Source organism: Lissotriton helveticus, chromosome 8 (assembly GCF_964261635.1).
Source record: "Lissotriton helveticus chromosome 8, aLisHel1.1, whole genome shotgun sequence".
Lineage (NCBI taxonomy): Eukaryota > Metazoa > Chordata > Amphibia > Caudata > Salamandridae > Lissotriton > Lissotriton helveticus.
Window position 1 is genome coordinate 1,344,868,671 of NC_136069.1, and position 13,469 is coordinate 1,344,882,139.

A 13,469-nucleotide genomic window follows, 5' to 3' on the forward strand; every position below is an offset into this window, starting at 1 on the left:
TTTGTGGAGTTTTGCTGCCACCCTGAGCAGGTGTTTTTTGTTGCTGGCTGTAGGAACAAAGGAAGTGGAGAGAGGTAAGAAATGGATGAGAGGCTTAACAGAACAAAAGACATTATTCAGAAATCTGCGAAAAGCCATGTTTCAAACATTTTCTGGAATAGGTGGTGATTTTGTAATTAAGGCAATAGTGAAAGAAGTAATCTTCCACACCCTAGCACTGAAAACCAAAACACCTTTGCCCTAGGAGTGATTGACATATGTGAGGACCACTAGCAAAAGTATATGGAAAAGCATTCTCGAGTGGATACTTGTTTATGCAATTACTTAGAAACAGCATTTTCCTTTGTGCACAGCTACCCTTTTGAAAGTTCTCCTCCAGTGCTTCATAAGAACTCTTTAATCTTGTAAAAAAAATGCAGCCAGATGAAGACATCTCATTGTAACAGGCCAGGTCTATCCTGTTTTTATTGTTGGGGTATAGTAGGATAATGTCAATGTATGATTTGGCATTCAAGGAACAGTGGTCATGTATGAATGTTGTCCTTTGCTCTCCTTATCATTTAGGCAGTTTTTTACTGTAAAATTAAAAAATGCCCATTGTTCCTTGTGACATCAAATTGTTCAGTATCAGTGCCACTACGTTTTACTGATATTAAGCGCTCAAACCACCCTGTTAAACGTTCCCTGAAGAAGAAATGTGACCACATCACTCCACTCGGATGGCACTTCCCTTGCTGGCCTCCACCACTTTCAGAGACATCTTCCTTGTCTACAAAGCCATCATTACTGGCACCAATCCCCATCTATCTCACCATCTACGGTGGGTATCACAGCTGCAGCAAGGACACCATCTGACTGTAGAAGAGAAGTAAAAAATCTAGGCATCAGGCCTTCTCCATCAGTACAGTCAGGATCTGGAATGCCATTCCCATATCCAGGAGGAACTTCTCTACACTTGTTCATTTCAGCAAAGAGCTGAAGACATACCTCTTTAAGGAACACTAGATCATGAAGTAGTAAATGGTCCACCACACTTTCCAGAAACAAGCATCTATTGCCTCCACCTAGAATCGCCCTCTGGTTAAATTTCTGCCTTTAACACTCTACAACACTTTGCTACCTTTTTGGCTAGATTTTCACTAAACAAATACATCACACAAACATACATCTTCGACTGGGTAGTCCAGAGAAAACTCCCAGACCCTCAAAATAGTTAATGGGAGATTCTTACTTGTTGCTAAATTTGGTGTGTGTGTGTGTGTGTGTGTGTGTGTGTGTGTGTGTGTGTGTGTGTGTGTGTGTGTGTGTGTGTGTGTGTGTGTGTGTGTGTGTGTGTGTGTGTGTGTGTGTGTGTGTGTGTGTGTGTGTGTGTGTGTGTGTGTGTGTGTGTGTGTGTGTGTGTGTGTGTGTGTGTGTGTGTGTGTGTGTGTGTGTGTGTGTGTGTGTGTGTGTGTGTGTGTGTGTGTGTGTGTGTGTGTGTGTGTGTGTGTGTGTGTGTGTGTGTGTGTGTGTGTGTGTGTGTGTGTGTGTGTGTGTGTGTGTGTGTGTGTGTGTGTGTGTGTGTGTGTGTGTGTGTGTGTGTGTGTGTGTGTGTGTGTGTGTGTGTGTGTGTGTGTGTGTGTGTGTGTGTGTGTGTGTGTGTGTGTGTGTGTGTGTGTGTGTGTGTGTGTGTGTGTGTAAAGCGTGTGTGTGTGTAAAGCGTGTGTGTGTGTGTAAAGCGTGTGTGTAAAGCGTGTGTGTAAAGCGTGTGACTATGTATAATGTCTTGTTCGCCCTGATGAATAACCAGCAACATTAACCTGTTAATAATGTTTGCCATTATCTTGGGGGACAATTTAGGGTTTGTGCCTATTGATAAAATTGGCTGATATGCTTGGCGTGTTGTAGTATCTTTTCCTCGCTTAAGAGTTACTGTGAATGATGCATTTATCCTCGATAAATGTGTATTGGGAGCAGTCAGAACACTGATAAAGATGTCAAGAGGCTTAGCCGCGAATAATCTACTGAATTCCAAGTATACAATACATACATTTCTGGAATCCCACAAACCCTAACATTTTCTCCTTAACAATGTATTCAATTGTTATACCTATATAGGCTATATTCTAGCGAGCCACTTACAATGGGAAGGTCTTTCAAAGTCAGTAATCATGACGTCTCTTCCTTGGCAGGCAAAAGAGCTTCACTGCATAAATATGAAAGGGAACAAACGGTTGCAGCCTCACTTCTTGATTCTTAACTAGAAATTCAGGCCAATCACAAACCTTTCCTGTTTACTTTCTAGTTTATTCCACTTTCAATTGGCTTGTTTATAGTGCCCCACTCTTTTAGCAACCTATGTAACAACTAGCCCTCTTGGGCTCCATACCTTCAGAAATCTGTTTCTGTGGACATCTTCTATTTCTTGCAATATAATATTTCAAAATATTTGTTTTATGTAATTTATAAATGGATAACGATGTTTCTAGATTACAGGTTTGGGTTCCTAACTCCTTTCATCTGTCACCCTATTTTTTTTAATTTCCTTTCCTGTATATTTCTCACAGGTGTATTCCATTACCTAGACCTAACCATCAACTTATTTATATATGACCCTAGCATAAAATGGTTCTGACAAACCCACCATAAATTAATAAAAACTTTTGTTTTAGCCACAGTTAATTTCTTCAACCAGAAATCATTCACAAGAGATCTCATTTGTTTGCTTCCATGGATGAGGCTATTTCAAGCACCAAATAGCAAGAAGCTCTATATCATCCATGGTCTAAAATATGGCAAATCTTGCATCATGAATTATGTTCAAATTATTTTTAAATGTTATAGGATCATGCATAAATTATAAACTTTCGCTACTATGTTGAGACACCAGCAATGAAATAATCTTTGAATTAGCTGCTAAGCCTGATTATAAGTAAGAGCAGAATTACCATATGACATTTTTCTCTGCTCTCTGCTGAGTGAGCCAGTGTTCCTGGTTTTTCTGGGGGTTATAACCCTGGAGTCAGTCTTACCAGATGTTAATATTGCTCAGTCAAATTGCATTAGGCTTTGGCTTCAGCATCAGCCGAGACTCTTCCTTATCTTTTTTCTGGCAATGGGGTGTCACCCCTGTCAGATCTTAATTTCTACTTTCCTCCCATACTCACCCCCCCTGCCTTCACCCTCCAACCCCCACACATGCCACAGCATACATTTACCACCTGCTTAGAGCAGGTTCATTCTACCAATGGCCAATGGAGATTAAAGTGTGACTATGTTATTTAGGAAACCTGTATATCTCTCAGGGTTTTTAGAAAGGGTCGTTTTTGAGTTCTATACGGTTATAACACTTAATTTAACAAAAACGGTTATACTGAATTGAATATTTCTCTCACAATATTTAAAATCTCCAAGATAAAGATTTCTAATCATATCCAGCATCCTCATCAAGTTTAATAATGTCTTGGGATGAGTGTACACCACAATGCCGGCAGTATGCCTCTCAATTTTAGACATGAGCATCCCCTGAAATATCTAATTTATGCATAAATCTTATTGCATCATATTATGTCCATATATCCCTCTGAGAGAACGATTTTCCTTTGAGACTAACTTTGGGCAATGCTTGTAGGGCAGCTTAATTTTTCCTAATCTTAAACCATTATACTAAAAATCTAATGATAGCAGTATAACATGATTTCGCTCAGCATTTGTTTCATAGTTCGGAGTACACACTACAGTACGCCCAGTTGTCAATGTGTTTTTTTGCATGTGTAATGTTCCCTTGTTAATATATCAATGGCTAATGTGCCTGCCAATACCATTTGATTGTGGGCCTAACATTCCTTGCATGATGTTTGTAGGCGATCGGCTGCAGCCCGCATTCAGGAACTATTCAGAAGAAGGAAAGAGCGAAAAGAGATGGAAGAAATGGATACACAGAGCATCAGGTGGCCTTCCGCTAAGATGATTTATCGGGGACATAGAAACTCACGAACAATGGTACAGAATGCCCCTTTTTGTAATAACGTTTATCAAATGTGCATTTTTTGCTGATTCATTCATCTCAACTCTTTCTTTTCAAGATCAGTGAAAGTAGTTTAATTAGAACGAGTAACAGTAAAATGTATTCTTAGAACACTTGAATACTTCAGAGGGCTTAACCATATCTATTATTGTTTTTGCTATTTGATTGATGGGGCATCGCCAGGCATGATATACTGAGAGTTTACTTTCGAAATTATTGGTATATCATAATTTCTGCTGGGGCATGTGTCTATTTTGGTAAATCTGTAAATGATCCCTTTCTCTTTTAAAATGGTGTACCTTTACCAACACACCTTGGACAGAAGTAAACATTTGTATCATAATGACTTCTTGGGCAAAACCGTAGACAAGTATATGCTGCTTGGATTGAGTCTATGGTTGGTGTCCTGGGATGGTGCTGGTTTTTTTCAAGTCTTACTTTTTAAATTATTTTAACAGAGTGGAGAACAGTGACTTCTATATTGTCTTTCTTCCTCTTGAAAATGGTTATGACCCATATCACTACTAACCCAAGTATTTATATCAATTTTGAAATATGCTATGTCTCCAAATCCTCAAATTCATATTTAAAGCATTTTCTAGGTATTGAAAGGCGATAATAGATGCAGGTTAGTTTGATTTTCTTGTGATTTATGGAGCAAAATGATAAATTAATCTTGCAAATTTAAACCACAATCTTTTTCTTAGTGGTTTAGTGACTCTAAGATAAACAAGTGTTTGTAATTATACCGGTTGTCCTCAGAATTTCTGTCTCTCTTCCAAACACCTATCTTTATTATATGGGGCCACTGCCTGCTCAACTGTGTATGTTGCTGAAATTCTCAGGTTTCAGAATGTGTCTTGATCGAAAGGAGCTTTCTGCCTGTCTGAAGACTGATTGTTATGTGAGTTGTGATTGTCTGATAGTCATGTAAGTGGCAATTTTGGGGATCATGTTGGAGGTCTGGGGTTAATGAAAGGCTTACCTGACCAGGAACCAACTCTCCAGCCTAACATTGATATCATGAATCTGGTAGTTGTACTGTTCACTTTATGCTCATCATTATCCAAAAATCAGTTAAGCATTACAGTCTATTTAAGACGTGTAACCTGTTTATTTTTCTCACTCTGAAGCTAATATAAATGCCATAGAGTTGCATATTAGTATCTCCTGTTGATTAAGAGCATATGGAAAGTTGGTCATTACCCTTTATCTGGTTTGTTTGTGATAGTATCAGCAGAATCCATATCCTTCTTCCGTTAGCTCCTCATTGATGACTATCTTTTCTTCAAACACTGTCATTGCTCTTGGACTCAACTACCATGTTTTTGGAAAGTGGGCCAAGTGCAGATTCAGAACTACCTAGCCACTGTGCTGTATGCTTATCTCTAATACTACTAGTAGAGCTCACGGTTATCTCCTCTGAGAGCCTCCTCAAGACAGGTTGTAAAGCATAGCAACTCCATGTTATATCAGACACCTCGACAACTGTGGCATCCAACAGTCTTATTCTATTAGCTATCTCCCAGGTGTCATTGGCCATTCTTTCCTGTCATTCACTTGACAAGGACATCCATTGTGGAACTGAGATTTATTTTTTACCACTAGTAATATATCTGCTGTCACAAATGCTGATACTGATCCTCTTAAGATTTTTGTGATCAACCATCCAGTGTGACTGCGGCACAATTTTCCCTTAACATTATAGGTCTCCTTAAAAGGGGAGTCATGCACTTTTTTATACCAGAAAGAAGTGTGTGGTTCCCTCTTCATAGATTAAGCAAGCTCAAATACAGGTAGTTACAGAAAGATGGAGGTTTCCACTGCTTAATCCTCTGAGAGTGATGAGAATATTACTTAAGAAGTTCTAATGATTTAATGAGGAACCTCTACCATACTTTAATGAACTTTGGTTCCGACAGGATATAGGTACATGAGATGCTGGAGTCCTGAAAATGTTTGGTTCCCGTCTTTCTCGCGGTTACCACTCCCTCAAACTAGGTTCACCTTGTAGCCCCTCAATCCCCGGCTGCCTCCTCTCTGTTTCACTTATCTTTCATCAATAAACATAATTTTTGGATCATCTCCAATTTTAGGATTGCTGTATGAGAACTTTAGTGCTCGCAACCCTCACCCCATCCCAATATTGTTAATACTTTTTTTCAAATTCAATGCTGATCCAAATGAAAATAATTAGAAGAGAGAGTTGTTTTGATGATATAAATTTGAATTCTTGACTTGAAAAGATCAAGGTTATTTATTTAGTTTCATAATACAGTATGTCAAGAACCTGGATGCAGGTTGTCACTGCGCTTTATAAAGGCAACCATAGAATAGCAATTAGACTACCACAGAACTTGCTATAAACAGGAAATGTATTTCTTGAAATATATGGTGGTTCGAGGCATATGGGCTGCAGATGGTACATTATGAATAGATCGCCATCTGGTGTTGGGCTCGGATGATTGCACTTGTTTTTCTCTTGGAGAAGTCTTTTGTAGTCACGAGGCTGGTGACTCCTCCCTTGGGTGATAGTGCACATGGGCATCGGCTCCATCCTTAGATTGTTTTTTTCCGCCATTGGGTTCGGATGAGGATCGAAGCACTCCGGATCGACTTTGAGAAAAAAGTTATATTTCGGTGCGTATTCCCTTTCCAATTCGACGGTATTGTTTATCGAACGCGAGTTCATTCCCATTTCGACGCGCTTCGACGTCAACACCGAAGATTTCCAACTCTACGTCGACGGGACCGGGAGGCCTATTTCGACGTAGTCCAGCCCGGAGTCCATGGGAAGGACTCCATTCAAGAAAAGTCCAACGTGTGGTGCTAAATTCCCACACAAGGACCTACACAAGGTGTGCAACCTCTGTTTGTCACCTGACCACGAATCCAGGGATTGTGAAGCCTGTGCGGCTTTCTCCTCCAAACCGACGATTAGAAACCGTCGAGCCCGAAGACACGAGATGTCGAGGATGGAGTCAGATGCAATCCCAGAACTGTTCGAGGTCGAACACTCCGAGGAGGAAAAAGAAGATGAGGACGGGTCGGGGTCAGAAGCGGACAAGTCTGATGTCGAAGAAGTCGACGTTCATCAAACCATGAGTGACGACGTCCCTTTGCCAAAAAACCGACCCCGATTGGTGTCGACCCCGCCTTCGAGCCCGGTCAGACAACCGAAAAGCGTTTCCGACGCACCGCCTTCTGACTCGGAAACGAAACCGAAACACTCGGTCTCCCACTATGTCGGATCCGAGAAACGGTCGACATCGACATCGACACCGAAGCTCCATACCAAAGAGAGCTTGAAGTCGAAACATTCCATGTCGAAACCGAAACATGCTTCGACGTCGAAGACTCCCTCGACACCGAAAAAATCGGACTCGAGCAAACTCTCGGTGCCGAAAACACATAACACCGAGACACAGAAGCAAAAGCACCTATCGGACCCAAAGGCTTCGGTGCCGACACAGGAGCAACAGACAGATCCAAAACAAAAGACTTTGTTCATTGATCCACAAACTGGCAAGGTGGGGACAAAACCACCTAAAAAGAGGAAGACTCAACTGTTGGAGGGGAAAGCTCCTCCTCCTAAGAAGAGAACAATGGGGACAAATACAACTCCTCCCTTTCTCCACAGCCTATGGACTCACCCTCTTCTCCTCTTCCTCATTCTCTGCCAGCTATCCCTCGACCTGTTACACCACGCCCATCTACACCTCAAACAGATGTAGAAAGTGACACAGGGGATGGGGACCTTGCTGGGGATGATAACAATATTATCCCAGAAGACACAGACCCATGGGAAGATTATGATGCAGTGACAGATAATGATAATGACCCTGACCTGTATCCCTCAAAACCCTCTCCCCCTGATGATAATTCGGGTTTAGCACAATTGATTAATAAGGCAGCAAAATACCACAAAGTAGATTTCCATGCGGAACCTCAGATAGAAGATTTCCTTTTAGAAACACTACCTGCTGCACAAAAATCTTCAGGGACCCTACCAATGCTTAAGGGTCTCCTCACTCACACAACAGACATATTTAAAGATCCTGTGAGGGCTAGGGTGTTAAACCCAAAAATTGACAAAAAGTATAAGGCAGCCCCAAAAGACCCAGTATTTATTAAGGGCCAGATACCTCTGGACTCATTAGTAGTCTCAAATGCTCGCAAGAGGGCGAACTCACTAACAACAGGAGAAGCTCCTCCTCCTGACAAGGAGTCCAAGTTAATAGATGCCTCTGGCAAGAGAGTAGCATCCCAAGCAGCAAACAGCTGGCGCATAGCAAATACTCAAGCGCTACTTGCACGCTATGATAGAGCTCATTATGATGAGTTAGAGAAACTCATTACACATCTCCCTCAGGAACATCAACAAAGGGCAGATCAGCTGATACAAGAAGGGAAGATAATAACCAACACTTCCATTAAGTGCGCCTTAGACGCAGCAAACACTGCGGCAAGATCTATAAACACCAGTGTCATGTTAAAAAGACATGCATGGCTCAGGGTCTCAGGGTTCAAACAGGAGGTACAAACTTCTTTATTGAAACAGCCTTTTGAGGGGAAAACACTCTTCGGCTCAAGCACAGATGAGGCGTTAGAGAAAATGAAAAAGGACACAGAAACGGCTAAGTCAATGGGAGCATTGCAACAGCCATCTCAGAGAGGTTCCTTTCATAGGTCCACCTATAGAGGCGGATCAAAGAATACAGGCACAAGCTAGTAATCAACCTCTTTTACACCAACATCACCTAAAGGTAATTCTAGAGGCAGTTACAGAGGTAACAACAACAAGGGTAGAGGTCGCGGAAACAACAACAACCGCAACTCTCCTACCCCAAAACAGTGACTTCATACAGCTCCCCCCAGACCATGCAACACCGGCCGGGGGACGCCTATCACAGTTCCTACCTGTCTGGGAAAACATCACATCAGACAGGTGGGTGAGACAAATTATCCAACATGGTTATTGCCTAGAACTCACTGCTACCCCACCAAACATCCCCCCCAGACAGCGTCCAATGAGTCAAGATCATCTGACATTATTAAAACAGGAAGTACTATCACTGCTACAAAAGCATGTGATAGAGGAGGTTCCACAACATCAACAAGGAACAGGAGTATACTCTCTATACTTTCTCATTCCCAAAAAAGACGGATCTCTAAGGCCTATACTAGACCTCAGACCTCTCAATGCATACATAAATTCGGAACATTTCCACACGATCACGCTCCAACAGGTACTTCCTTTACTGAAGAAAGGGGACTTTCTTTCTACACTGGATCTAAAAGACGCCTACTTTCATATCCCAATTCACAAAGCTCACAGAATATACCTCAGGTTTGTAATAGAAGGACGACATTATCAGTTCAAGGTCCTTCCGTTTGGAGTCACAACAGCACCAAGGGTGTTCACAAAATGCCTAGCAGTGGTTGCAGCACACCTAAGAAGACAGCAAATACATGTCTTCCCTTACTTGGACGACTGGCTAATAAAGGCCATGTCACAAGAGGAATGTCTTCAAAACACACAAAAGACAATTCAGCTGCTGCACCAGCTAGGATTTAAGGTGAACTACACAAAATCCCACCTGCAACCAAACAAGGTTCAACAATATCTAGGGGCTACTATAAATACAGAAAAAACCATAGTATACCCCAATCCAGTCAGGATTCAGACAATGCTCACCTTAATTCAAAGATTTAAACCGCAACACTCATTAACAGCTCGAGTGTTCATGCAGTTATTAGGGATGATGTCCTCTTGCATACTGTTAATCCCATATGCCAGACTACAAATACGTCCGCTTCAAGAATGTCTAGCAACACAGTGGAATCCGGCTTAAGGTCAGATTACAGATCTGGTGTTGGTAGACGACCGCACGCATCGCTCTCTGAAGTGGTGGAATACAACAAACATTTCCAAAGGGCGGTCGTTCCTAAAACCAATTCCACAAGTGGTACTAACAGCGGATGCATCGCTCACCGGATGGGGAGCTCATATGGAGAGATACACAGTTCAAGGGAGATGGAGTGTACAGCACAAACGACTGCACATAAATCATCTAGAACTACTAGCAGTGTTCCTAGCATTAAAAGCTTTTCAAATGCATATTCTCAACAAAGCAGTCCTGGTCAGAACAGACAACATGACAGCGATGTATTATATTCAAAAACAGGGGGGACACACTCTCTCCAACTATCCAGACTAGCGCAGGAAATTTGGAGATGGGCCATTCCTCAAAACATCTATCTGTTAGACGAACACCTTCCAGGAGTTCAAAATCAGATAGCAGACATCTTAAGCAGAGAGTCAGAACAAATACACGAATGGGAACTGCACGACCAAATACCGCAGCCAATCTTCCAAAGATGGGGACAACCGGAGATAGATCTCTTTGCCACTCATCAGAACGCAAAATGCCAAAGCTTCGCATCCAGGTACCACACCACCTGTCGCAGGGCAATGCATTATGGATAAATTGGTCCAACAAATTTGCATACGCTTTTCCCCCCTCCCACTAATTCCATTAGTGGTTCGAAAACTGCAACAGCATTCAATGACCATGATACTAGTAGCACCCACGTGGGCACGGCAGCCGTGGTTCACCACGCTCCTACAACTCTCACAGGTGCCACACCAAAAATTAAGAATCGCACCCATGCACCTTACACAGAACCATGGAGAAATAATGCACCCAGATCCCAAACAACTGAACCTAGCGATCTGGCTCCTGAGGTCTTAGAATTTGGATACTTAAATTTACCTCCAAACGGTATGTAAATTTTGAAGCAAGCAAGACGTCCCACCACCAGAGCCTGCTATGCAGCAAAGTGGAAAAAGTTTGCTGTATACTGTAACAGTAACTATGTGCATAACCCTAGGCATTCAAATAACGACATGAAGGGAAAACTGAGATCACAATAAGGGAGAACAGAGCACAAAATTCATAAAAAATTAAATTATTTTTAATCTACATTGGCATATAAAAAACAATTGGTGTCACACAGATATAATCCAAATCAATAATACATAATTAGTCATTTAAAAATTCAAGCACAATCTTAAACAGAACAATAAATCTAAAATCAACTAGTGGCTTTGATAATTCTCTACGCGCGTTTCGGCGTCAAACAAAACGCCTTCTTCATGAGCCACGAATATTTCTGTAAAAAAATAAAAAACATAAAAATTCTGACTGTTAATTTAACATTCATATAATACTATATATACTTAATAACATCTTTATCTTCTTTATTAATGAAATGCTTGTTCTCCTCTTTTAACAGTGTTTCCCTTTCCTATATTAATCACACATTTATCTTCTACAATAATCACAGTTTTTAATTAGAACAAGATCGCAGACAATTTAATGAGCATTTGCATTTGTTTCCTTTCACCTTATTTCTATCATTATGGTGGTAGTTTATAGGCAGGTACTTATATAATGCTTGCAATGTAGTGAAGCACTACATAGTTGATACCCCAAGTCCTTCTGGAAATTGATAATTTTCTCAGAAATCTAAGCCAGATTCATAACAAGGATTTTATAATACTGTGAATTACCCAAGGAGGCTAAGATTAATGTACTTTACCATTTCTAAATAGAATGATAAGAGCCATGTCGCTAGAGAGTACTTACTTAAAATAATTTATAGATGTTGCCTTTTCTGCCCAAACTAAAATATGTTGACCGGTGAACTCTATAAGATGTAATTGCGTTGTCTTGTTACAACTATTGTAACCTGCACCTAGTAAATGAAATAGGTACGGTCATGATTATTGCACCTTATTTGAGACAAAATTAAAGCAACGAAATTCCTAACTATGTTTTAATCCTTCTCATAAAGCCTGAATGGAGGGAATATATTATATGGCACTCACCAATTAAAAACTACGACATCTGTTTATATATGAATTCGTATAATATCACCTTCAAAAGTGAATTCTTCTTTCTATTTATGTCTCCACTTTGTTTTATATCTAGAAGACAGAGGAATTCACAGACGTTTTAATACATTATGTGATATATGATCAGTTGTCCATGTAGGTGTTAAAGGTATATATACCCGAATTGTCTTACCAATAATATCTGCATTAATGAAGGGATAATCCTTATATTTATATCATAGGCGTTCGGTTAAGTTTCTAGTCATTGAAGTGTTGGTGTCCATCAGATCGGGCCCCTAGAAATAATAGCATAGGCTCGTAAGGATTTGTTTAGTTGATCTGACATAAGGGTACAGTAAACAGAACGATAATTACTAACCATGAGCGGTGGCTTCTCCGGTTAAGATTACAAACAATTCTAGCGCTTTATCTGTGTAAACATCGGGATAGACTCAGACGCTTCTCGTTCGCCGATTCGGTGATACTCGGTATAGTTTGGGCACTTGGGTCTATATATAAGGAATAGATTAAAATTCAAAAAATCCGCTCATCAAGTTATATTAGCGCACTTCCCTTCCTACAAATGGTTGCGCCTCATTCTTATAGCGCAATTACCAAGATAGACAAAAAGATATAATAACTAACCGTAAGCGATACTTTCTCTGATCCAGATTATAGAAAATTCCAGCGTTCCAAACACGGAGACACAAGGATAGACTTAAGCGCTTCCCGTTCACCGTTTCAATGATACTCGGTATGGTCTAGGCATTTGAATCTGTATTTAAGGAATAGATTAACAAGCGGAAAATCAAAATCCGCTCCTCAAATTATATTAGCACCATTCCCTTCCCTGAAATAGTGGCATCTCAATCTAACAGCGTACTTACAGAGATAAGACTTTGTACGAGCCCGAACGACGGATAACCGGTAGCGTCTCCTTGGCAGTTGAAAAGGAACGACAAATGCTTCAAAACTATTCGCTTTAAATAATGCCTTTCCCATAGTCACATGACCTGCCGTATTTTGAATTTTAAAGTGGCAGTGGTGGAGTGTAAGTTTTCAGCTGCTAAAAGCATTCAGCTGTGTATTCCATCAAGACGATTAGTTATTTTAAAGGGCCGGGTTACAACAGTATAATTGCGCTCTATCAGCAATGGTCACAAAGGTGTACCGTCCTAGCCTAGAGGAACCGGCACATCGCGATCACGCCGAAGGCAATCGGCAGACAACAAGGGTTCGATACCCCTTGTTTCCATCCAAGTATTACGATCAGGCAGAACCTTTATAGTTATATTGTTTTAAGATTAGGTGACATATTTTCCTACCTATGTAAAGCTAAAATATCATTTATTAGTATATTAAAGGATATTCTCAAACATGAGGCTCCCTGAATATATAACTATACGGCAACTCAGAATTTCAGTTTAAAATATCGCATTTTCCCACAGAATTTCACCGTTCAAACCAAGTTTGAATGCATTCAGAACAAAAATCCAATAAACCTCTTTCTTTTTTCAAGGATGCGCCACTCGAAGTCCTCTGCTTTATGATTATTCTCTAAAA

At 40.6% G+C, this 13,469-nt stretch overlaps 2 protein-coding genes across 5 annotated transcripts in view; both read left to right on the forward strand.

Annotated features, from left to right (window-relative positions):
* DCAF6 (DDB1 and CUL4 associated factor 6) overlaps window positions 1-13,469 on the forward strand; it is a 592,636-nt gene that overhangs the window by 490,102 nt on the left and 89,065 nt on the right. For all 4 annotated transcript variants that reach the window (XM_078658334.1, XM_078658333.1, XM_078658331.1 and 1 more), the window contains one exon: window positions 3,843-3,981. In XM_078658334.1, the coding sequence (XP_078514460.1) occupies window positions 3,843-3,981 (139 nt within the window). The remainder of the gene's footprint in view (window positions 1-3,842; window positions 3,982-13,469) is intronic.
* On the forward strand, window positions 6,973-8,738 carry LOC144773230 (uncharacterized). Its single transcript, XM_078658129.1, has 2 exons — window positions 6,973-7,111; window positions 7,690-8,738. The coding sequence occupies exons 1-2, from the start codon at window positions 6,973-6,975 to the stop codon at window positions 8,736-8,738; spliced, it is 1,188 nt and encodes a 395-aa protein (XP_078514255.1).